Here is a 26,674-nt window from a genome sequence, read left to right on the forward strand (position 1 = left end):
GTGAATTTATATTTGGTTTCATATGATACAGCAGCTGTTGGGCCTTGGAGGAGGTAGGAACTCCATTGAGGGACATTCTAGTTCAGTATCTAAAGTGATGGGAACACACCATGGGAGTCTGAAGTGCAAAAGGTCATCAGTACTGAGCTGTGTGTGTGTGTGTGTGTGTGTGTGTGTGTGTGTGTGTGTGTGTGTTTGTGACAAAAGGGGGCTCACCCCTTAAAGAGGCAGACATAGAGCAGCCGTTGCGAAACGTAGACACTTACAAATAAACGCACACACACACATCACGTCACTGATATTCGGCATGCCACCCTGCAACAAAGCGTTCTTCCAATATGAGACACATTATGTTGATTTCACCTCATCAGACATTCAGCATCACACAGGTCTTTTGTGGGAATTGATTGATCAGATACATGGTAGACGACACCACATCAGAAAACAAAGTCAACATGAACCCCCGCTGACGGTGTGTGTCACTGCTTGCATCACTCATAAGTCGGGGCAGTCAGGACTAACAAAGCTGTGTAATATCAGCCGAGGCTCCGGGTGAATGGCTTTCAATGAAGCTTCTCACAGGAGCATGCACAAATATGTTTTCTAGTCAATGCTGCAGCAGAAACAACGCTGCTCAAAAACATATCCTGTAAAATCCTGATCCTCACCATATCTAACATATATGCGGCGTCCGGTGTGGTCTGAATGATACGATTCATCTAAATGATTCAACATAATGACAGATGTGTAATACTCCCTGCCTCGGGCCTTCATTTTGAAACTGTTATGGCAACAAATAACAAACCAGCCAATAATGTCGGAGAAGCCGAAACCAAAGCCAAACTTAACTGGATTTATTTCTGTTGTGTTATGTGGTGGGATCTTCTGGTAATTCACATTTAGAAGTTTGGAACCGAAACGCAAGCTCTAACACACGCACATAACAGAAATATCACTGTGCCACCCAAACCCGCACAGAGAGAGAGAGACACCCACCCACCCATACACACCCTTCAGAGATTTGTGCAGCAGATTAGAAAGGCTGGAGACGGAGCATGAATTCTGACCCAAAAAGAGCCTGTGGTCCGTGAAGGAATGTAACAACTCTTTCTGGCCAAAACTACTCTCTGACTCACAAAGCATCCAGGATTCAGACCCCTTCACTTTGAAACATTTTATGATGGCGGAGAGGCTCATTTTCATCCATTCCTGGTTCCCACAGCCCTGACCTGAACAACATCTCCACAGAACGGTGCTGCCACTACCGTGCTTCACCGTTGGGATGGTGTTGGGCAGGGGATGAGTGGTGCCTGGTCTGCTCACGACATGACACTTAGAGTTGAGGCCTAACGGTTCAATCTTGGATTCATCAGACCAGAGAATCATGTTCCTTATTGTTATGACGCCTTAAGGTGATTTAAATTTTTTTTGCAAACTCTATGGCAATGACTTTCATGCATCTTTTAGTAGAATTTTCCTTCTGGCCACCAAAAAGCCCAGATGAGTGGAGTTCAGCCAGAGTGACCATCAGGTTCTTAGCCAGACCCATTTGAGCACAAGCAACTATGGAACTCAGTGAAGCACAGACCTCAACCAAGGGCCAACAGTCTCCTTAATTTCAATCAGGCTGCACCAAATCACACACACTCATTGATACCTGTTACCCTAAATGTGCCTGATTATTTTCATCAGAATCAATTAGTTATTCCCTGAGAAATCAGTACAAATCTTGAAAAACATCTCACCATGTTTAAAGAAAGTGATAAAAAAGTTCCTGGATCTGCTCCACAATCCGGATCGACAACATTTAATTGGTTCTTCCTTGGCCCGTACCGCATCCTTCCACCAAGTTTTGTGAAATCTTGCTTCCAAACAAACCAGCAAACAAACAACCTCCTCGGTGGGGAGGTAATCATGGAGTCCACTGTGGCTCTTGGGAGAGCAGCAGAAATGTGTTTGTAGCGTTCCCCAGATCTGCACCTAAACACGACTGTCTCTGAGCTCTGCAGTTTCTTCACTCATGGCTTGACTTTTGCTCTGACATATCAGCTGTGAGACCTTATTCAGACAGAAGTGTTTATCACAGGAGGACTCTGACCTTTTTTATAGAAACATCTCAGTGCGTTAGATGTCACAGCAAAGGGTCTGAACACTTATGTCAATGTGATATTTCAGTTTCTAAAATTCTGTTTTTGCTTTGTCATTGTGGCATAGTCACTGTAGATTGAAGAGGGGAATAATAAATGAAACTATTTTAGCATTTTGCAACAAGGAAAAAGTCAAGGGGTACGGAATACTTTCTGAATGCGCTGCATTAATAATGGATGAGAGGATGGAAAGTGTACAATTATATGACACTTCACTTTCTGCACAGTCATGCAAGCAAATGAGATCATTCAAAATTAATGGGCACAGCTAAACCAGCTTCTTTAACTTGTTTACAACAGATTGAATACCATACATCCGAGATTTATTCGCCATGTATTCACAACTGCACTGTTCATTTTTATGTGATTTTGCAGCTAATGTGGATATTTGCAGGCAGGGTTGCACAATGACTGGTGTTTCAGGGAACAGGAATCCAAGTTATAGGTTCACGATATGCGACAGTCATTTCATGTGACCACATACTGATGAGTCAGGCCGTTGATCTGCTGCCCGGAATAGTAGCTCATCTGTGTTGTGGCAGAGGGAGAGACAGAGGTAACAATATATTTCATAAGGGTGACCACAGTCTGCAGACAGTCACAGTGCTGGGAGTGGCAAATCAGAGTGATGCTGTCCAGGGCATCACGTTCATACGACCGTAAGTGAGGGGGGAAAAGAAAAGAAGACATTGGATAAACTGTTACCAGCAAGTCGATGTTGTCTTGATTACAAAATTATTTATTGAATCAAAAATTAGGGTAGACAAAAATAACTGTGCAGCCTTCTGAAAAAAACCAACAACAAAAAAACCAATGTGCAATTAAAACTCAAAAAGCAATAGCTTATAAAAATGTTTGTGCTATCGTGGCTCTCTATCGAACATTTAAATCAAATCTATCACAACGATCATCCGCCTTTATAGTTTACAAATATACAATGCTACAATGTGCTGTAGGCTATTGTGTGTAGATGAAACCATCTAGCGGAAATTAAACAACTCTTTCTAGTAAGAGAAAGAAAAAAGAATCAAGAAGCTCTCGTGGTTTTCACTCTCAAAATAAAACATAAAACAGTAAAGAAATATTTTTCTTAAAGTGGAAACTGAGCATAAATTAAAATAAATCTCTACATATAATATCAGCTTCCTTTACTGAGCAGCAATAAGCGTTTACGCCTGAACACAGACGCTCAAGGTTTTTCTACATTCTAAAGATCATCCGACTTCATCCACAGCTATACCATTCAATGGTAATGGTGCACTCTCTCTCTCTCTCTCTCTCTCTCTATGAAACACAGCTAAGTTTGCCTAAAGTAAGGCCATAGATAACATCTGCTTATCTACAACTTCTTTTTTTTGCATTATATAGCCATTACACATTAGTGGTCACTTGTTGATTAATGAACCTCTTTGCTTATTGTGGCATCCACCAACCACAAACTTCAATAACAGTGTTTCAAAAGTAATGAAAGCCTTATCTTAGTAGGTAATATATCCAAAATGAAGAAGGCATGGTCAATCATATCGCACCTATACCAATATATGTTTCTGCAGGGTACAGACCATGTTAGACAATGTCTTTAGATCATAAACAGCAGCAAGTGACAGTTAGAAGCTGAAACAGGAACAAAATGAACACAAGTCCGTCCTCATCGTTCTCCTCGGAGCCAAGAACTGTAAAAGTTGGCATCATAGACCAAATCTGAGTCAAATAATATACATATAATATATGGATCGATACATTATTTTCACAAGTTTTTGATTTCACTAGTCTTATTTGTTTGAACAAATATTAAGTAGTCCAAGTGTGGAAACATCATCAGATCAAACTTATTGCACCCCTTCAAGGATTTTTTTTACAGCAAACATCATATACATAACACTGAGCAACAGTATAAGGCATCCACAACTTACTGTGGTAAAAGCAAATAAAATAAAATAAAAAATATCTGAAAATAGCATAAACCACTTAAATTAGCTTTCATTGGCACACGTTTTGTACAACGTTCCAGTTCAAACTACTGAATTCAAGTACAGATGGCAAGATATGTGGAGGAACAACACCATGATATGTGGATGAACACAAACATCCTCCAGCGAGCTGTTGTTAGAAGCTGAGAAAACTAATATTGTGGATGGACTGCAAACCTTTTACCTTTACCACACCTTTATCAGACAGATGTTGCAGGTGTTTGGCGACTAACAGAGTAATATTCCCCTTAGAGGAGGAAATGGGAAGTGGATAAAATAAGAGATAATAACTCTTCAAAGTTCCTTTAAAGGCATAAGGCCCAAGACTGGTGGTGAGAGATGTTAGGTTCAAATAATAATAATAACATTCACTCAAAATATGACTCAATCCAGTTTTCCAAATGTCTGTTGCAAAAGCCCAAACTGAAAAAAAGCAAACTCAAAAATGAAATTTGATAAATGCTTCCTCGTTGCGGTGGCGTGGGCTTCCCCTCTCATTGCTGAGGAAAGGCTGCAGAGGTTGCTTGGATCGTTCCCAGTCTCCCATTCACTTGGATGGTTTTTGTGGGCACAGCGACCTTTTAAAAAAGAGACACAACACGTCATGGTGATGACAGGAATAATGGTTCGTTGCATGCTGGGAAGAAATCAGGGTTCTGGGAGTTTTGTGGCGTCACAAGGAAACAAAATGCCTACACGGAAAAGATGTTATTAGTTTTTTTTTTACTTCACAAGATCTAAAAGACATTTGTTCATAAATAATCTCTAATTGTCTTATTTCCACTGTGCAAACACTATTCATTCTATGCTAGTCTTTCCTCTTGTTCAAAAGATGCAAAAATAATAAGGCAAAATAAAAACATTTCATGTTTCTGCCAACTTTCATTTTGCAAAGCTGTTGACCTAAAAATGAACTTTATCTTCTTTAAAATGTTTATGCAGCTGTGCAGTCAGACTGTCAGATGTATCTTTCTATGTGTTATGATCTGAAATTCATTTCCAGTTTCCTGGCTGCTGCAGCGAACAAGAGCTTTGTTCTGCCAATGATGTCTTCAATCCAACAAGACAAGACGAAAGAAACCAGAGGAAAGACGTGAGAACAAAGAGATTTATTTTTCTGTTGCCGTCTGTCTGGCCTTTATCTGTTCTCTGTACTGTCTTCGCCTATTTTCACTCCTGTCTCTGTTTTTGTGCCCTCCCTCTCCTCTCTGATAGGAGTCTCTCAGGGGGGAGTTATGCTGTCTTGTGCACCAAAACCCCCCGAACATACAAAGAATAATATTGATTATGTGCTGTGCTGATGCAAAATTGTAATGTCCAGTGGAAGATGTGTAAAAAGTGTGAAGGGTTGCTGCATTTTTCTTTATTTGTACCTTTTTTAGCCTCTCTACAGCAGATCCAGAGCGAATGGCCTCCAGCATTGCCTCCCTGGTCACGGCAGGGTTCATGGGGGTGTTACCGCTTGGATGTGCCACAGCGCTCAGCTTACCCTGGGGCAAGACAGGCGGAGGAGGTGGGGGTGCAACCATAGGAGCAGGTGGCGGTGGCGGTGGTGGCAAGGAGAAGACAGGAGGTGAAGGGGGAGTCAAAGAGGGAGGAGAGGGAGAGGAGGGAGGGCCCGCTCTTCTCTCCTCCTCAGAGACCAGCTTCCTGACGTTGTCGAGCTCATCTGCAGCCTCAGATTTTGTCTGCAAAACACAAAGATGTGAGACAACTGTAACTCTAGATGCATCTACCTATCTATCCATCCATCCATCTTTAGATCTATCTATTTACATCAACCTCTGACACCCACACACAAAGATGCTCGTGGCTTAAAACAAGTATTTTTTTCTTTCTAATCATGTTATACAGATTCACGTTTATATGTTGTTTTATTCTTTTCTGTAAGGCCATTCTACAAGGGTGTTTACTTTTATTTCGATATTTTTTGAGAAGCACAACATTTTCGAGACTGATTTAGTCATGCAGCGTTCCAGAGATTCCAGTTCTGGTAAGAGGAACCTCCAGAATAGAACCGCAGATGTGTTAGCGACACGCGTCCGGCCCCTTTCATTCCACATGGGTCCTTACATGACAGCAAACCATAACTCACAGTCCACACACAGGGACAGAAATAGACTCCCATGTTTGCATAACTAGGTTCATGCATGGTTTTGTGAACTGCTAACAAGCTAACTACACACAAAGTGAGAGAAACATTTACCTTTTACTAGGGATGCACCGATATGGAAATTCTTGGCCGATACCGATATTTAAAACAACAATCTAGCCGATAGCTGATACCGATATTTGTGTATTACTTGAATATGAAATATGAAAAACAGAAAAAGTGACAAGTGTAACTTTAGATGCCATGTTGAAATCCTTGGTGGTATTACCCCCTCTTGAAATGTCGGCTGAACATGTCTTGCAAATTGCTAAACGGCGATCTTTCTCTGAGACAGTGAAGAAATCCCACACAGCCGACGCTGCCGACGCTGCCGACATTGTCTCTGCTGTTTGTATGTAGTACCTGTTGCGCATGTGCACACCGGACCCGCATTTCTCCGCGCCGGTCAGCCCGTGATTCTCCGCTTGTTGTTGTATGTAACCCGTTCAATGTCGGGTGTCGGGGGTAAATGACGTATTCTCCAAGCAAGCCTTTAGCCCCCTCTCTCTCTTTTTATCTATATGACTGCTTGTGTGGCTGTAGTGGATGGGCAGAGGGGGACATTTAATTATGTGATTGGGAAAATTGGGAAAATTAAAAGTCCAGGACAACAGAAGGGGAATACAAAGTATGGGATGCATATTTGATCACTTATATCATAAAATATGTCATTTATATCGTTTAAAAACATTTTTCAGTCTGTTTCCTGGCGCGATACGCTCGCATGCCGAAACCATCGGTGAAGGGCGCTGGCGCGGCGCGGCGCATCGCAGCCCATGTGAACCGCACAAAGGTTTAACAGGGGGGTGGATGGGAGGCGCCTGGCTTTCCTTGGCGCTGCGCTGCGCGGCGCTTCAGCGCCCGGTGTAAACCCGGCGTCAGTGTACCATAATCTGGATGCCAGATTGGCAGGCTGCAGAAAACATACCAATGAACATCGGCCAATGTTATCGGTGAAAGTCAAGTTTATTACCGATACGCCGATGGCAGTAAACCAGGCGAATATCGGCCGCTACCGATATACGGCCGATACATCGGTGCACCACTACCTTTTACTTCATACTTGTGCCATGCAATTGCAATAAGTACATACACTCTCTGTTAGCATTCTGACATTTGCTTATGGTCACCAAAGGGATAAGATTTTATCTTCAGGGGAACAGGAATTCCATGACAATTCATATGATATTTGAGTTATTAAAGTCTGGAGCAAAGTGATGTAGCCAATGACAAATCAACGCTGCCATCCCTAGAGCCCCAGAGCTGGCTTGGCTAAAAAAAAAATGTTGATGTGTAAAATATAGTAAATTAACAATTTCACAGTTGATTACACTGAAGGAGTCATTCAACCAGATATCGATGGACAGTGCATAGATATTTAAACAAAAGCTATAAGAGTATTTCACCTTCCTCAGCTGGCCGGAATGGCTTTTGGCCCTAATGGCGGCCAGAAGAGCAGACCTCTCATTCTCCTCCTCAACATAGGATCCCTTCTTCGTGCAGCTGGATGCAGGGTTGGATAACTAATAATGGAATTAAAAAAATAACATAAAAATAACTTTTTTGTGTTCCAGCCAACAGAGGCCGACATAATGATATTCCTATGAAATTCAGAATATAGTGCATTTCTATCACAGCTAGTAAGGAAAGTGTTCTCTTCCAAGGAATTCTCATCCATCTATCCATCCATACACAGTACTACGCTTATCTTACCTTCTTGAGCCTGTCCCTGGCTCCCCCTGTCTGGATTGCCTCCATCAGGCTGCCGTGCAGAGACGTCTCCCTCTCCAGAGATCTGCTGATCACTGGTCTGAACTTTTTAACTGGTCCAAACAGCGTCACCGGCTGTGATGTATCGACGCTGTCTGACACTGTGACTGAAGGTTGTGGTCTTGCATCAGGCGTTGGATGGGGGGGCGCCTTGGTCATGTCTTTAGTGCTCTGCGGACAAGTAAAATATGGTATATTATTGTTAAAACTGTTCATACTATGTATATTTCAAGAGACCAATAAAATGCATTTTTTAATAATCAAGGGTTCACTTACACTTGGGATACTGGTCTTGGCGGCTGTGGCTGGTTTGGCAGATGAGTGTGGAGGATTGCTTTCTGCAAGGTTTGGGCTTCTTGGCTGAATGCGTTTAATAGTGTCTCTGTCATTGTTGGTGGTCACATTTATCTGGGTGGGGCCACTAGACTGAATGTGCTGATTCTTGGCTGTTTCTCTTTCCAGCGTGTTAGAGCTTCCTTTGGTGGGTCCAACGCAACTTCCAAACCCTCCCCTGTCCAGCCTCACTTCTCCAAAATCTCTCTGGCTCCCTGACACATACTCTGGGAAGCTCATAGATCTCTTGGGACCAGAAGGGTTTGGTTTAGAAGCAGAGTCGTTCTCCTTATTCTCTGACAAAGAAGACTGGGAGGACTGGTGTGGATTCACTTGTATGGAGCGACCGAATCTCTGGAAGCCGACAGCCTGTGCTTTCACAGAGACAGGGGATTCAGGGATGTTAGGAATGGAGTTAGGTTTAGCTAAGGTCTTTGGGGTGTATTTATTGATGGCAGATGCAACATAATGACTTGAAGTTCGCCTGGATGGCTTGAGGAAGAACAGGTCTCTTCTCAGGTCTGGAAGGAGTGGAGCAGGAAGGGAAGGTTCATTACTTGGCTGCTGAATGTTTTTGGACACTGAAATCTTGCTCTCCATCTCTACCTCCTTAGCAACGTGGATGTCTTTCACTGGTTCTTTAGCTTCTTCTTTGACCATCTCTTTAGGCTGGGCTTTCTCTGCAGGTTTATATGGAATACTTTTTGTTCTTTGCAGGTAATCAGTGTTACCGGTCTTCCATGTAGTGTCTGAAATCGACAAGGGAGTGTTCTCCTTAGCTTTATTAATCTGACCTTTGCTGTGGGACACAGGACTTTCTTGTCTCTCATTTGAGCTCCAAAAAGCTTTGGCTTTTCCAAGAAGAGGAGACTCGGGAATTGAGGAACTGATCCCCGACTCAGACGAACCACCAACTTTGCTCTGGGAAATACCCATTTTCACCATGTTTCCTTGATCGTCAATCTTAATGGCGCCTGCGATTGATGTGCCAGCTGAACTTCCTGCAGCGGCATGCATGGCTGAAGGTTTTGGTGGAACCACAGTGAACGTTTTCATGCCGAAGCGTGATGTCACGTTGCGAGTGATCTTACCCTGTGAATTGCTAGAGCTGGAGTTATTTGGAAAAACTCTGTGCATCTGTTCAACTCTTTCTGTCGACACTGATCTCTGAATGGGTGGTGGTTGAACAGGTTTCTTCTCTTGAAAGGACTGAGCGCTGCTTTTGACAGGATCAGGTTTGATCTCTGTGCTCTTGCTGTGTTTCTGCACGTCGACATCAGATTTGACTGCTGACGTCGTTCTTTGTTTATCCTCCTTCACACTGTTGGCATTGGCGATCCTTGCGTCTTTAATTTTCATCTCTATTATCTTTTCGTTGTGTTTATCACCTACAGACTTGCTCTCAGCTGCCTTCCTGTGCTGCTTGGGTTGAGATGTCTGCTTAGTGTTTGCACTGCTGCTTTTATTACTTTCAACAGCTGTACAAGCATTGTTGTTTTTGTTCTGTGGCTCTGTACTGGATTGTTGACAAAAACCTAGACCTGTGATAAGATAGGGACAGAAAAAGTGAGTCATACAAAAAAAATTCATAACAGGTTTTCAATTGTATTGCATTGATATATTTGAGCAATAAAACAAAGCGTGAATGACTGGACTCTAAAAGGACTAAATTCCAACAAAAAAAAACATCAAGTGTTTCCTACCTTTACTGCTAGATGTCCCAGTCCTGGTGAGTGACTTTGCCTCATTTTCTGCAATGTCACGTTCATATTCCTCCAGGACTTCATCTATGGCTGTGACTGGCACATCCATGTCCACTACAGACACTGGCACATCATTACTGTCCATAGACATGGTATAGGGAGTCTCCTTCACTCCAATATCTATGTGTTCTGGAAAAGGGGGCAGAAGCAAGTGTGAACACATAATACTTTGATATTTTGGGAACCAACAGTTTCTTTGGATCAGTTACTTAATGTGGAACAGCATGAAACAACCCCATTAGACTAAAAATATAAATTCAGTGGACTGTGATTGATGCCCCCTCACCGGCAATGTTTGCTTCAAAGTCCGCCAAAGTCCGATGGAGCTGGGCTGTGAGCTCTGGGTCCTCGTCATAGCCTTCTTTTAATTTGCTTGACTTTGCCTGGCGGCTGATGTCACTGTGTCTGAGGGTGGTACAAGTTTGAGTGTTAAAAACACATCTGCAAATACACGCATGTAATAACACAACAAATCAAATAACCTCTGCACATCTGCGCATATGTACAGTCATAATACAGCACTCTCCATGACCTCATGATTCTTTATTAACAGTCCCCCAGTTACCACCAAACAGCTGTTAGGATTCGCTTATTTGTCGGTGTTGCATCCAGCACCCTTCCCGTAACTAATCTGCTCCAGAAACCTAAAGGGTAAATACAGTTCAGTAATAGGAGAAAAAAAGGTGTTAGGTTAAAATATTCTGTCCTTTTTCAAATTTGAATTTTATTTTTACTGGAGCCTGTTGGCTTAGAAACACGCAGCGGTAAAGATATTATTACCGCAGTGCAAACTTTCTTAGCTCTCTTCATGGGTTCAGCGGAGCATTCTCATGAGTTAGTGGTGCATTAGCCATAACAAATTGCAACAGGGAGGCCAAACCAAATAGAATTTGTCTTCTAAGAGACTTGGACTGGTCCTCCTTGCCTCAACGATTCTGAGAAAACGAGGTTATAGTGCTTTCCTGGAATACCGAGGAGCCAGCAGCATCGGGCCAGACCCCGGATTCATAAAGTTTCTCTCAGTGAGAGCATCGATCCAGGATCCCTGCTCTGGGCACTTTACCAAGCACATTTCACAACAACATAAAAGCTGAAAAGTGATCTGGGGCAGCATTTATTTTCCACAAAGTCCTTTGAATAAGCGCCAAGACCCATAACTACGAAAGCCCAGGAATAAAAGTTGAGGGTGCCAGCTTTGGCGACAAATCAAATACTATTATGGTGAGAACTGCTCTTGGTTATTACGGAGAGCATGGTTAAAAACTCTGGAGACTTTTAAAGTTGCTTGAATTGGTGATGTTTACCTTCAGGGAAAAATACCGGTTTGAAGTAAATGTGCTAACAACAAAAAAAGAATCCTACTGAAGACTTGAATGCAGGTTTGAGTTATCAGTGTCGCAGGCTGGCGACAGCAAGGTGAATAGCACATGCATTATGTTGGCTGCCAGGAAACTAGGATCAATTAAAATGGATTTAGTAATAAATGGGGACAGCAGTAGGAAAGAACTGAGACAGAAGATGGATACGAGTTGGAAAAGAGGAGAGTAAATACTAGGAAGCATGAGCTCAGATAGATTAATGAGCAAGGTAGAAACTTTTCTCTTGAGGCCAACGCAGCGATGCATTAATGTGCTTCACCATCTTGAACGAGGCTTTAATCATCTTGTCAGACGAATAAATCATACGTTGGGTCAATTTAAATGGAGTCTGCTTGGCTTCATTTGCTTCCCTCACTTTTCTTTTCAACCCACTTCACTGTATCCTCAGCTTTCTGTGACTTTCTCTCTACCTGTGTCTTGATCCCCAGGTGGCACAGCCCTCGTCACTGTCACTGGAGTTGTCCCGTGCTGGTCCCAGCAGTCTCTCTCCTCCGCCTGCTCTGCCACTTCCATCCAGAGACAAACTCCCATCTGGGGATGTGGGTTGGGTGTCGGACGGAGAGCTGACCAAGCCCGAGTCCTCGCCCTCTGCCATGCCCTCTGAGGCGGCGTAACCCTGGTCAGGCAGGCTGCTGCCACCGCTGCTGCTGCCCAGCGACACGGTTTCCTCCTCAGGCGTTTCAGTCTCTGCTCTCTGGCCACTGGCTGCAGAGCTCCCCATGGAGTAGAGCCAGGCTGGTAGAGGAGAGAGGAACATGTTAGCATCAGTCGCATCACTGTCTTTTAAAACTGTGAGTAACTATTAGCAGCAATGGAATTTAACATGCAGATCAAAGAGTAAAGAGTGGTTTAAGGTGGTGTTTAGTAGAAAATTACATTTTTCAAAAGTAGGCATCATTAATAGCACTGGTTTTTCACTCATGCCATGCATTAAGTTAAAAACTCTTTAACCTCAGAAAATGAATACTGAGAAAAACAACACAACAAATCATGAGGACATTTGTTTGAAACAAAGCAAAAGAGAAGAAGAGAAGTCGAAAAAACATGGGGGAAGTATTTACGTTCGTTTCAACATTCATTCTGACACCACACACACAAACCACAAAACACGAGCCAAATATACAAACACAAGCCCAGAGCACAACCACTTGTGGCTTGATAAAACAGCTTTAACGATGTGTGGGTGGACTTGCTGTAAATAAACCCTTTTAATTAGATTTTTACAGTACTGGTGTAGGTCGCCTGTGAGAGACAAGTGTTGCTTCATACCCTCTCATCTCTTTAGTACAGTCATGCTCTGGTCAGTCCTGTGGGTTTTTGGAGAAGTTATTTAGCCTGTCACTGATCTCATTGAACTCCAGGCCAAGAGAATAAAAATCAATGCACCATTTGTTAGGTCTCAGCCGCCCGGCCAGCACACACAGCACCGGGAACTCTACAGGGATACTTTAAAATGGGTTTAACAGCGAGTGACCTTGTTAGTGATACCAGGTGTCTGTGAGTGTGTGCATGCATTTGGGCTCGCATTGTGCTCCAATATGTCTTCCTAAGTGTGCAGATCTCTGTGTGTGTGTGTGTGTGTGTGTGTGTGTGTGTGTGTGTGTGTGTGTGTGTGTGTGTGTGTGTGTGTGTGTGTGTGTGTGTGTGTGTGTGTGTGTGTGTGTGTGTGTGTGTGTGTGTGTGTGTGTGTGTGTGTGTGTGTGTGTGTGTACTGGGCCTGTCAGTTTTGGGCCTGGTCCTAATGGTGTTGAGAGAACAGTCAGTTCCAGGAGATGTCGTGATGACTCACAGGGCTGTCCTCCCAGCTCCTTCCCAGCAACAGCTTAGTCATGCCAGCTACAGCCACAATCAGTGCACACACACGTATACACACACACACACACACACACACGTGCATGTTTTCACACTGTCTATTGCACTCATATGTTTACACAAGTATACAGCATGCTTACGTTATCAACACACACAAGCAGATAGCTCAAACCTCCAACTCAGTATGACCTTAGGCACATGCTGCTGTTAGAGCCATACAAAAGGTGTCTCCATTCCCAAGCAAATCAATAGTCATGTGCTACTAATTACAATCTAACTGCAGCGATCCATGCATGATCCCAAAACAAAATCCTGTTCGTCATCATCAGGTCTTCAGCTCTTTAATTGAAAAATGATGTTCAAACATTTATCTTTTAACCACACCTCAGATACACAAAAGGCTTAATAAGTACACACCCACCAGGCTACACATTTTTAAATCATAACTCAACGACTTAGAACTTGCAGAGGATTAATTACATTCTACATAAAAATTCAATAACTTTAACTGATTTAAAAACAAGCTAAAAATGGACGCGCCACAAAACTGTGAAATTGTACTTCACTGAAAGATTTGATTCAGTGACACCACAATAGTTTGTATTCATACAGTTTGGTACAAGTCATATGATTTAAAAGCAGGGGTTCATTTCCTTCACGTGGTCAACACACAAATATAATATTTAGCTTCTTTTTTTTAAATATACATGTAATAATAGAGTGCTCCAAATTGTGAACAAGCAGTCGCCTATGAAACAGTTACCCCCTTAAGGTCAGATTTCTCACAAAGAATCAAATGATATTCTCCGCTCTGCTCTGGACCCAAACAATTAACCCTTCTTTCTCTTTTTAGAGCCTTACCCATCATTTCAAAAACAAGCCGTAAAGCATCCATGCAACTATAAGTTGACACACAAAAATAAAAAAAATCTATGTGTATTGTCAATCTTTCCACAGTGTAGACTGTAATGACATCTTCTATTTCAAATACTTGTCTTAAAAATGCATGAGCCACTAGCACCTAAAAGCAACACGTCATTGACAGATCACCGTCTCCATTTTATTGCCCAAAGGCAGCTTGCATTCAGGTCTCCGGTTTCTATCATCATCCACAACAGCCGGCGCAGAGAGGGAAACATACGCTGTCCAACTATTGATCTGCAGATATCACATCACCAAAATATTGGCTGCTTAGATATTGCATGGCCTTGCCTCATAACCTCATTTCAGCATGTCACTCATCAATCACACTGTAACTGATCCGTCCAGGGTTTAGCTCATCTGTCAACGTATCGTCTTCTGACCACATTCTGCGTGTCCACTTTTACCTCATCCCTGATCTCATGCATTATCAATGACAGCTAGCAGATGAACTTTAAATGCAAAACCAACAAAAGTATATACATATATTTGTAAAAAAAAAAAGAAGAAAATGAAAAAACAAACAACATATTGTTTTAAAGGTATCTTGCTATCACTTGTGGCATCTTCTGTCCTCATCAAATCAAAACAAAGTCATTGAAAACTGGCTTTGGCAAATTCGGTATGACACCAAGTGAAAGCAAGGAATAGAAAATGAGACAAGAAATAATTATGAAAGGATTGAGACTGCAACAACAAATATATGAGGACAGAAGAGACAGTAGAAGCATTTCTTGAGGGACAGAGGATGGTGAACGTTCGAGGGAGGTCCAGCAGAAAGGAGGAGAAGGGTGAGGGAAACGCAAAGGGGAGCTGATGAAAAAGGACGCAGGAAGGGTCAAGCCAAAGAGAGACTTCAGGAGTGTTTGGAGCGCAGACGCACAGGCCCACAGCAGTACACTACAGAGGAGGGTGCGGGGTGGGGAGTAAAGAAAAGAGCAGATGTTATTTGAGATGGATAGATCATGAACATTTCACTTGGTGTAAATGGAAAACGGTGAGAAAAACCTAAAAAGTAAAGAAAGAAATACAAGTACAAGAGTATAGCAAGCCAGATCATACAGATGCAGAAGGTTGCATACCTACAGTTCAACATCTCTTCCATTATACATCTAATATACTCCAATGTACTGTATAAATGCAACATAAAATGCACTCCACTTGATTGGTGTTGACCCCCCCGGCCCTGACCTTTGGGCCCAGAAGAAATAACAGCACCTACATGTTGACATTTATAGATATGACCTCACATGGACCCAGTATATCTCTCTCACACACACACACACACACACACACACACACACACACACACACACACACACACACACACACACACACACACACACACACACACACACACACACACACACACACACACACACACACACACACACACACGTCAGAAAAAGGAAGAATTTTGCAAAAATGTTTTACAAAACTCTGATTGAGACAAGAGAGGAAGACGTTAGAGGACGAGGAGAGCAGCTTCTAGGAGAGAAAAAGAAAGATCAGGAGTGAGGCAAATGGAGATGTCCATCTGGAACCTACACTGGGGAGCTGCTTCCTCCTCCTCCTCCATGGGACTCTCTGGGGAGTGATTTTCTGTGGGCTCAGTGGGAGGGGAGGGCGGGGGAGGAGTGGAGGGGGCGAGCTGCGCGAGTTCCGGGGCTGGGGAACGACGGGGTTTGGGTGGCACTGCTTGATCGGTTGTTCCTGGAGGAGAATGAACATGCAGGCAGAGCAGACACAGATGCTTGTAAATAAAAATGAGGAAGGTGAAATAGTTATCTCACATGCAGAGTTCTTATCAAGCTGAAAAAAATAAAGACAACTTTATTCAAACATCAAAATCTAATTGAATAGTTTTACAATATTGTATTTTATCTTGTTTTTGCTCTTTTCTCATCTGTATCTGTAATTGGGTTTTTTACCCTGAATTTTTTATCTTCAACTTGTACAGCACCATGTAACAGTGTTTTTGAAATGTGCTATATAAATATAAAGTGCATTATTATTAGTGTTTTCCTCTTTCACACCATTTTGTCTTTGTTTTTTCTGGTGATGAAGTTTGAGTTTCTGTGGGCAGACCTCAATTCTTTGTCAGCTGAGCCATAGAGGGTATTGGTGTTAAAGAAGAGTAAGTTACTCCAGTATTTACAGTATACTCATGAGTAAGTTTTTACTATTGCTCCTGTGGAATTTTCACAGTTTATTATGTAGTGGAGGGAATCTGTTGAAGAAGATCAGTAGTTCTTTCTAAGAAAGGTGACTTGTAGCAATGATCTAGTTCACACAGATCCTGTATCTTGTAAAATATATACCAGGTGTAAAACTGTTTTTTACTTAGCTAAACACTCTACCAATGAAGATAGAGTAGAGTCCCTGTGTAATATATGTAATATGTGCAGACCGTGATACGTAAAGAACAGGAGACAGGTGATGCCGATAGAAGTGTGGAGTGACAAATGGGACAAAATCAATCCGGATAACATATTGGTTCATGTAGGGGCGAAAACACAATTACTGTAAAAGAGCAGTGCTGAAATGCAGCTACCGAACTTTCCTTATAAGGCTTGTGATGCATCAGTGTGCTTTGTCTTAGTCAGCAGCTGCTGTCGATGCACTGCTTTATCTGTTTACTCTGTTGTCGACAATAGGAGGGAACTGAAACTGCATGCGGAGCCGAGATGATAAAGTACACCATCATAACACTGACAGCTTCTGGAGCGCGCACACACACACGCACACGCACACACACACACACACACACACACAGAGGTAAATTGGTTGAATCCACTTTCCCTATTGATTTATTATTTATATTTACACTGCACAGAGCGAAGTGATGCCTAAGGTGCTCGAGTAAATAGCAGCATGAAAAACATGGTCTGTCTCGAAAACTGTAGCACTACAGTGCATCCCCGCAGATGTGAACAAAGGGCGGTTGTGCTGACTAGATACAGTAAACAGCAGAAATACTAATTTAGTATCGACGTCTCTGCTTCAACATGAAGTTGTAAAAGTGAAAAGGAAAATGTTTACGTGCACATGCCTGTTATTGTAAGTACTACAATGTCTCTGTTTTGAACTGAGCTGAAAACTTGAAATGACATAATTGATTCCCTGGAGCTAACGAGAACACACACACACACACTAACATGCCCATGAACGCACGCACGCACGCTCCACCTCTGTTTATTTACGATGAGAAATCTTTATCACAAAGCTTGTCAGAGCGAACGACAAACAGTTTACAGTTCGACATACACATCAATTTTGTTTTAATGAAAGGCTAAATAAAACCTACATAAATCAAAGGCTAAATCAAACCTTTATAAATGAGAGACTAACTGAAACCTAATAAATGCACTGTAAACATGTCCGTCTCTGTCTATACAAGCATGAGGGCACCACCATATACGTGTACGTGTAGTTGTCTAGCCCCAACGTGTATACCAGCTATTCATTCGCTGCCAAATATGTACTGCTCATGTGTAACAGAGTCCTCAGCCTGGCAATGAAACGTATCCTACAGTCAAAGTGAAAAGTTGAAAAGTTGATGTTGAGGTTGTCTGTCGGACAACAAAAAGCATGGCTTTGAGAGAAGTTGGTTTTGGAACTGAAAGTATTTTAGTATAAATAAACATCTTAACTTTCTAACACAATGTAAAGGGGAACAGAGGGAGACTGCAAAAAGAGAGAGAGTCAAAGTGAAGGAGGAGAGAGAAGAAGACGCAGTCAGCAGAGTGTCAGGACACAGAAAAAGGGAAGTAGCTTGGTCTATAAATTTATAAATGATCCCCATGCTGTCTGTTCTATCCTGTCTAATGCACAAACCTCCTCATACTTCATCCTTTCTCCTGCTTTAATCTGGTTGTCCATCATTCTCCTCTTCTTAAACCCACCTAGTCCCCTTGGTTCTACCTTGCTACCCCTGTCATCTCGCTGCCAAAACCTTCCCATGCTCCTTTCTCTGAACTCTGTTCTGGTACCCTCACCTTTCTCATCCCTTTTCTAAGGTCTGCAAGTCTCTCATGTCTGCCCCTGTCAGACACGACAGCCCTCTGCTGCAATCTCACTTTGCTACAGAGCAAGATCTAGGTTACGTAAAGATCAATATGAGGCCAGCAGAAGTTCAAGTACAGCCCATTTAAATCTGTGATGGATCCATCTGACTTTACATCTGCCTGCTTTGAAGGTTTGCGCAACGGGCTGCATGAATATGAGAGAGAAGTAAAGAGAGGGATAGAGAAAGAGAGAGGGATAGAGAGAAAGATAAGAATGTGAAGGATTGATCAGCGTGGGCAGGAGACAAGGACTGTATTGTCTCATGTGGCATGATGAAAACCAGCTCCGCTAGTTCTTGAACTTAAGCCATAACAGGCGTCAACAACCCCCCAACACACACACACCAAGTCAATTTTGACAGTTTAAGTTTCAGACGTTGGTGCAGTGTGACAGCTCAGTTCTCCAGGGCAGTCAATTTTAAACAGGAAGGAAACAAAAGTAAAACTCTACAGGCAACTTCTGACTGTCTCACTTCTTTAACATACCGAGTGTTTTGTCGTCAATGTCACAAGTTCAGGGATCAACAGCCAAGTTCATTTTCTTTGATGAATATAAATGTTTGGTGTGCTGAAGTGTGAAAATGTGATGCATCAGCTGGCTTGAAATTGATGGACGGTATTAAAACGGTGTAACGATATATGGTGGAGGTCATTACAGGTTCATCCCATGTGGTGCTGTTTGCTGTATCATTATAATTACCTTTAGCCATCAGTTGGTCTTCTTCCTGTTGCTAATCCGCTGTTTAAGAATCTCAATCTACAGTCTACACGCGTTTGTGTCGCCAGCTTTGATTTGAAAATAGGTTGTGGCATTAATAACAGAGGAAGACACTTATATAACAGATACATTTCAAACTTATTTTTCTAGTGGGCTGCACTGGAAGTCCTCAGGCCTTTACGTGCCTCCTGCTAATAGTACTAAGTTTGGGCAAATTTCCCCTTTGTGGGACTGATAATGGATTATCTTATCTCATCTTGAATTAATAGTTAATAACCTTAACCTTAACTGAAGTCAACAGTTTTTCTGTGTCATGTGCAGGATTGTTTTTTGCATGGGCTGTGCTGAATGTATGTCATTTACCCATTGCACTGTGTCTGTTGCTCTCCACTTCATCCAGTTTCAGGTTGACAGCCGACTCAGTCTCCAACCTGGAGCTGCTGGCTGAGGCCCCCTCTTGACTGGATTTGGCAGCTATGCTGCTCGACATCTCCGATTCCTCCATCCTGCTGCTGGAGCTTTTCGTTGCGGGCTGCATCCGCACAGACCCGCTCGCTGTGCTGCTGGTGAGTGTGCTATAGTAGGAACCAGCCTGGTCTAGGTCAGCATCTGAGTCATCAAGGCTGTGGCTGATCTCGGAGCTGGAATCCTGGGTGGCCAGGCTGTCGGTGGTGCTGCTACTTGGGGTTGGGGAGCTGGCGGTTGGGATGGCCGGTTGTGTTACTTTTTTCAAGGGGACTGGTTTTATTGTGTGCACTATCACAGTGGTAGAAGAGACTGGAGCTGACTCTGTCACTTTGGTGCGGAAGGCTATAGGTGTTATAGTGGCATAAATGTCAGGTGTGGGAGCAGCAGAGGCTGAAGTGTCATCAGAGCCTGACGTGATCGAAGCTGGGGTGGGAGGAGGGGCAGGAGCCTTTCTTTTCCTCTGCAGGCTTTCTGAGCCAAGTCCCATCTGATAGAAAACAAGTGAAAGAGAAGGAGAGAGACAGTAGAAAGTTAATGTGAGCACCTTGTGTGTGTGTGTGTGTGTGTGCGCGCGTGTGTGTGTGTGGTCCAACCGTAAATCAGCCAGTAAATTCAGTCTGCCAGGACTGAGGTAGAGTTTACTACTGAGTAATTAAATCAAGTGTAGTTTTGGCAGGCGTCTGAGTCTTCAAATTCCATCAGAGTGCCAACATTCCCGTTAAATTATCCTGCAACAAGACATATCAACGACTGGCAGTGATACAGTTAATGTGATGCAGTGTTCTTGGGATAGCACATATTGATATGTGTATTTTACTGCTGTGTTTCTATCTCTAATTATCCATAGGGACATCAACCATTTTCAAATATTATGGATCATTGATCAGTTCAGAGGGTGGAAGTGTTTGCACAAACACATGTGTTGTGCCTGTATCGTCAATATTCACTTTATTTTTAACATTACTTTATTACTGTCAGAGAACAACCTAATTCAGGGATAGGGAAAAAAATAAAACAAAATGATTAAGTGATTTAAAACTGTCAATTGATGTTTCATAATATTAAAACGGTTTAATGCTTCTTATAAAATTACTTTGATGGAAAGACCAACATATTAAACTATCTAAAACATTTAAATATCAAACTGGTTAGATGGTGCTTTCAAATAGAAGCAACCCGGACAGGAGGGTAAATGAGCAAAGACAAAGTGACAATGCAAAGTGGGAAAGGGTCCGATTTATTCTACCAGGAAATGAGACTCCTGTTCAAGTGGTCATACTCTCTCTAAAGTCAGCTTCCAAGAGTCAGTTTAAAAGTTCTATGGGCAGGTTTGGACAGTAAAGATGACCTTTTTCCTAAGAGATCCAAATTACTTAACTACAGGGAACATGCCTTGTCCTGCTGCATGTAGGGTTGCATCATGCAGCAGGACAAGAAGGCATTCAGGCCAACTTGCCTTTCTGCAGGCCAACTAAGTTCACACATGTGAACTCAATGAACTCGCTGCATGGCATGTTATGGAAATCTAAATGGCCCCCCAACTGGTTGTCTTTCTCCTTCTTGGTCTCCCGCTTCTCTCCCTCTCTGGTATTCATACATACATGAATACAGACTTACCAGTGATGTGGGCCAAGGTTGAAGCTGAAATGGATGACTGACTTGCCAATGAAGATATGTGTGTGTGTGTGTGTGTGTGTGTGTGTGTGTGTGTGTGTGTGTGTGTGTGTGTGTGTGTGTGTGTGTGTGTGTGTGTGTGTGTGTGTGTGTGTGTGTGTGTGTGTGTGTGTGTGTGTGTCCTGCAGAGTGAAACATAAGACTGCCGCCAAGCCCGGCTATGAATGGAAGAGAGCTGTGGCCTTAACACACATGCAGATGCACACACACTGTTCTGTGTGACTGTATGAGCACAGATACACACTCGCATATGCTCACAAGTGCACACACACACACACACACAAGAGGGGAACAGTATATCTTGTATGTAAGACTGAGCTGGGGTATATGGATTAGAGGGTTGTTAAGGGTTGCAGGGTTACGTGTGCGTGCTGCTCTAATGGGATTGTTGGCGCCATGACTGGGAGCGCAGCATGTAGGCTGCTTAGAAATTGATTTAACATTTGCTCCAGTTTTTCAAACCTACATTACACAAAGAGAAAAGATAAGCTGCAAAAGGTTCTTGGTCAGTGTTGAGAAAGGATCACTTTTTCCTCAACAGGTGCTGTATGCATGCAGTGCTGCAATTCAGAGGGAGGATCTCACCACTTTGGCTTTTTACTTCTCAAGCTAATCTTGTGTCATGACATCACAAGTCAAGTCACAACAAAGTAAAGGTCAGTCAAAGTATCTTGTGGGTTGTCAAGTCCTGGCACAATCAAGTCATGTTGCAATAAATCCCAAGCAGAAGGTTTCCCATGAAGCCAGTCTTTAACATTTAACTATGAAAGACACACTATGAGACCATAAGAAGGTGGAATGAGAAATGCAAATACACAGGGAAGCAAAAACATCTTTTATTTCCATTAAAAAGTGCAAATTTCATTTAGGATTGACATTAGGAAGTTAAAGTGTGTCATTATCACAAGAGACCGATTCATTCATCATATTTGTGTGTATTAAAGATCTACGAGGTCTCAGTGACAGACTTTTAAACAACGTATCTTGGCACCCTTATACTAATACTATACAAAAAAGAGGCAGTCACCAGTTGTTTATTTGTTTCTGATGATTAAGAAAGGATGCAAGGACATCATCATCCACCATCTGATAATCTGACTTCCATGTTTCCATAACAATGTGATTCTATTTGTTTCTACGTTGATTACACTAACAAAAGCAAAATCAAGAACTTCATTACAGCTTTTTCTGTTCACTGCAGTGTTTGTGTTTCATAAATGATGCTTAGACTGAAGACTGGTTTAATCTATTATTGAGGTACAGATGCTCTGCAGTAAAAATGGTGGTGCTGATTATCGTTTCATTATGCTAACCAATTAGTTAGCATAACCACAATACTAATTAATTGCTCACATTTTTTGTCAACTTTATGTGAAACCTGAGTCTCTCTCGCTAATCAAAACTAGTTGGGACAGAGCAACCTGTATTTCCCTAACAAACAGTTTTATCACAGGCTTAAAGGTTAATTCATTATTAAATCCCTCTTCTAATTTAGTCTTGTATTAGCTCAATAGAGAACTATTGAGAAATTAGTTTACATGGGTATATTTTTAAGGGAATGTGCCTTTACACAAAAGTGTATAGAAGGCCATGCCAGGACAGTCTGGTGTGTCCATTAAATTTTCCACTCTATGGTTTGAGAGGCGAAGGGCCCCATGTTGGAGCATGTTGATCAGATAGGGCCACCCATGGAGGCTTCAACCTGGTGGCGTGACCATTCATCAGTTGTTTTGAAGGCCTCTTGATGGGTGAGGGGCTTTGTAACAGGGCAACATTACAGCGCTAATGTGGAATGTGAAATGGAGTATGTGTGTGTGTGCCTCTGCATGTCAGCATGCATGAGTACATCTATGCATACATGTGTGTGTGCGGATGCATGTGTACGTATGTGCGTGTCACAGATAATAATAGCGGCTGAACTGTCTCAGCACTGTGCGGGGCACTGGGGTCAAATACATCCTATAGGCTAGAAGACAGTTAGCGTGTGTTAGGGTTAGTGTGTGTGTGTGTGTTTGTCTGTCTGGCTGTTCATGTATGATGAAAAGAGTTTCATGCTAAAAGTCTTAACAATATGCATGTGTAGAAGAGGGGAGTAGAAGAGGCTAGCTGAGGATAAGGAGACACATGGCTGACCCAGTTCCATTGTCGTCAACTTGTCCCACTAACCCACTGAAATTTAATGTTTTCTTCACCTTTTCTATACTTATTGTATGGTGATGTTTGTATGAGCATATATGTTTTGGGTTAAGTGTTAGAGAAATCTGAATAAAAAGCATTGTACTAATAATAATATTGATTAATTAAATACAAAATCTAAATACATAGAAAGAAAGGTCAAATTAGAAATCCCAATATATATATATATATATATATTTATTGGAACTGACTCTGGATCAGGACGGACTAGAAAAAATACCATAAAATATGATTAGGACATTATTCAATTACATCTAGGTATATACTGTATATTGGTTCTAAAAAAAAAAATATATATACAGCATATACTTATTCTGCAATATATCTGAATTCCAAATCGCAACACACACGGTTTCAGATCCCGCCACAAACCGTTTGAGACATGGACACAAAAATAGAATCACTTAATTTGTTTGTCCCATCTGTCCTGGCTGGTGTCAAACACGATGTGTTTTGACAGCATCAAGTGCAAACAAATCCTGTCCTACATAGGCCGCATGGCAGGGTGACGAGTTCCCCTATTCCTGGCCCCCAACTCACACTTTCACAATCTTCAAGGTCAGTGCGTAAGAATAGACAGCTTATAGTGACTACTTTGAGTACACTTTAGGCAACATAACCACAAGAGCGAGCAAGCGTACAGTACACAAGACACTTAGTACATTTATATAAACAGTAATTATGTTGCTACTAGGCAGGTGTACGACAAAGACAAAATCCATATGAGGCAAAACAGCATGTGAGTAAATGTAGCAAAAACTAGAATTACCAGCTCACAGTTTTACACTTCCAACAACCAATGACGTTGCAGTTTGTATCCATGTTTGTCCAGATTCATATAATATTTATCGAGCAGTAGCAGCAAGTGTATTTTTTGTTTAATAGGATTCTAGTGAATATCAAAATTTCAGCTGATGCACATGAGCAAATTCCAGGTACTGTTAGTGGTCACAGAAAGGGAAGAATGTTATTGAAACATCTCTACAACAAAATTGTTCTTGCTGCACATTATGACGTCTGAGTTAATTTGACCTTTAGACATTTGTGTGAAATGTTATTATTAAAAGCATATAAACTCTTGAGTTACAGCCAAAGCGTGTTTCGTGGGTCAAAGTCACTCTGACCTTTGACCACCAAAATCGAATCAGTTTATCCTTGACTGCAAGTGAACGTTTGGGCCAAATGAGAAAAATCCCACAAGGCATTACTGAGATACAGGAAACAACTGATAAGAAAACTAACAGTAAAAGTTTTTTTTAATCGCAGCTAATGGTCCTTTCAATAGAATAAAAAAATATAGTAGTTTTAATGCTATTTTTTATCACTAACCTTCAATGGATATGGTGTAATTGACTCAAACTGTATATATATATATATATATATATACACAGTTTGTGTGTGTGTAACTGACCCTGAAAATCTCAAACTACCATCTGAATAAACCAAGGCCCTTTGAGGACACATGTAAAATAGTGAATTGCCTAACAAGAGCTGGAACACCTGCTGTTTTCAACTGTAGCACATATGCATGAAAACCACAGTTCTCAAGAAAGAAGGATATAAGAATAAGGGATGGAGGGAGGCAGGGCTGCCTGTTTTCTTTGGCAGCATTTCGCTTTGCTTCAAACTGATTAACCAGAACCTGTTTGTTCCTTGAGAAAACATGGATACAGTAGAGGTATGTGGCAGACAAGTAAACATCCATTTCTACATCCTTGCAAACTTCTATTGACCTCTCACATTAGGAAAACCTGGTTTACATTCTTTCTCTCTGTCTCTGCACTGCTTTTCTTGATTTCCCCCTCCATTGTTTTGCTCTCTTGTTCTCTCACAGACACTTATCTGACTGAGGCTCAGCCTATCTAACCACAAATAGACCAGGGGACTAACAGTGATGAAACCCAACAACAGTACGGCTGCTGAGCTTCTTTGTTTATGTTGCTAAGTGGAGGGTGTATTCACTGTGTGAAGCTGTAACCAGTCAGAAGGTGAAGTAGACAAGAAGAAACAGCAGAAGAAAAGGTGAAAAAAAAGAAGAAAAAACGATATTAAAATGGGAAAAAAGCGCCACAGAAACTCTGATACTGAACAAAGATCCAGTAGCAACCTGTGCTTTGTCTGATTGATCCAGAGCGGTGCATCGGAGCAGATTAAAGTTAGCTACCGTTATAGACAATTACAGCACTGATGGATGGCTGTGAAAAACAAGCCTCCCTCTGCTGTCAACCCTCTACTTTCACAGAGTGACAGATCGTCGGGAGCAATAGGCAGCCAGCTCGATCAATCAAGAAGCCACACACACCTCAGGCAGGCTTACAGCATGTACAAAAAAAACCATTTAACATGCAAGCAGTGTTTTATAACTGCATTCATACAAGGCATACACACCTCAAAAACACACAGACACGAAAACATTATATATGGACTAAAACTACACTTACTCATAGTATTGCAAACTGCCATAATCTGATCTGCAAACATGATCAGAGCTCTCCCAGGTCATTCTTTATCAGATCTGACAAGATTTCTCCTATTCAGATACATGCGTTTCTACTACTATGGTACGTTTGTGTTTTTCCAACTGAGAGTCACCAAATCTTAATTCCCAGGATTCACTTGTGTTGCCAAAGAGATGTGACGTGAAATCATGATACGTCTGTTCCCTGCTCTCCAGCTTATATCTACCATCCATGTCTTTACATTTCATAAGAAATACTGCCAACAAGCAGAAACAAGGTTTAGTGTATTGGATAATACACGTAATGCTGACATACATCCAATCAAGAGACTAATGCAGGCAGAGCAGGCTAATTCAATTTGTAGTCTGGTGGCACAAATTAAAAAAGGTCTCTGTAAAATGAAATATGGGAGCAGTGAAAGTGCAATAAAAGCTGAAAGTCTATATTTAACTGTAGGTAATCCATTTAAGACTTTTGGTCAGGTTTTCTCACAGACTCAAAGACAGCCTGCTTCCTGTTACTGATCTTATTACTCCCTCACACACTGCTCCTGAACACTACTTGTCCTCTGTTAAACTTTCACCCTGCTGTCTCCTTCTGCAAGGTAAGGGTGATGCTGAGGCCTTGCCAACCAGTTTTCACGCTGCAATGCAATTTCGCCCAAAATACACGCGTCTAAAAACTCACAAGAGCTGATGTTGCATACTTTTTGTCTCTATAACGTGACTCAGTGCCTTTTTCGCTCTTCATCCCCCCTCCTGTTCTCTGCTTCACTTACTCTGTCTCCATCTTTCACTCTTCCTGCGCACACAACAACACACTTGAGCACAAATGTACAAATGCAT

General features: G+C 42.0%; 1 protein-coding gene across 6 annotated transcripts in view; it reads right to left on the bottom strand.

Moving 5' to 3' along the window:
- Positions 1-2,865: 2,865 nt before the first annotated feature.
- Positions 2,866-26,674, bottom strand: part of cobl (cordon-bleu WH2 repeat protein) — a 57,443-nt gene continuing 33,634 nt past the window's right edge. For 5 of the 6 annotated variants that reach the window (XM_035164137.2, XM_035164140.2, XM_035164138.2 and 2 more), the window contains 10 exons: positions 19,396-19,987; positions 15,796-15,960; positions 11,925-12,249; positions 10,422-10,540; positions 10,076-10,264; positions 8,316-9,913; positions 7,983-8,210; positions 7,676-7,792; positions 5,491-5,805; positions 2,866-4,695 (listed from right to left, as the gene is read on the bottom strand). In XM_035164137.2, coding sequence (XP_035020028.2) covers positions 4,612-4,695; positions 5,491-5,805; positions 7,676-7,792; positions 7,983-8,210; positions 8,316-9,913; positions 10,076-10,264; positions 10,422-10,540; positions 11,925-12,249; positions 15,796-15,960; positions 19,396-19,987 — 3,732 coding nt within the window. In that variant the 3' untranslated portion in view covers positions 2,866-4,611. The remainder of the gene's footprint in view (positions 4,696-5,490; positions 5,806-7,675; positions 7,793-7,982; positions 8,211-8,315; positions 9,914-10,075; positions 10,265-10,421; positions 10,541-11,924; positions 12,250-15,795; positions 15,961-19,395; positions 19,988-26,674) is intronic. The other variant, XM_035164141.2, reaches the window with a different exon arrangement.

Source organism: Hippoglossus stenolepis, chromosome 8, assembly GCF_022539355.2.
Source record: "Hippoglossus stenolepis isolate QCI-W04-F060 chromosome 8, HSTE1.2, whole genome shotgun sequence".
Classification (NCBI taxonomy): Eukaryota; Metazoa; Chordata; class Actinopteri; order Pleuronectiformes; family Pleuronectidae; genus Hippoglossus; species Hippoglossus stenolepis.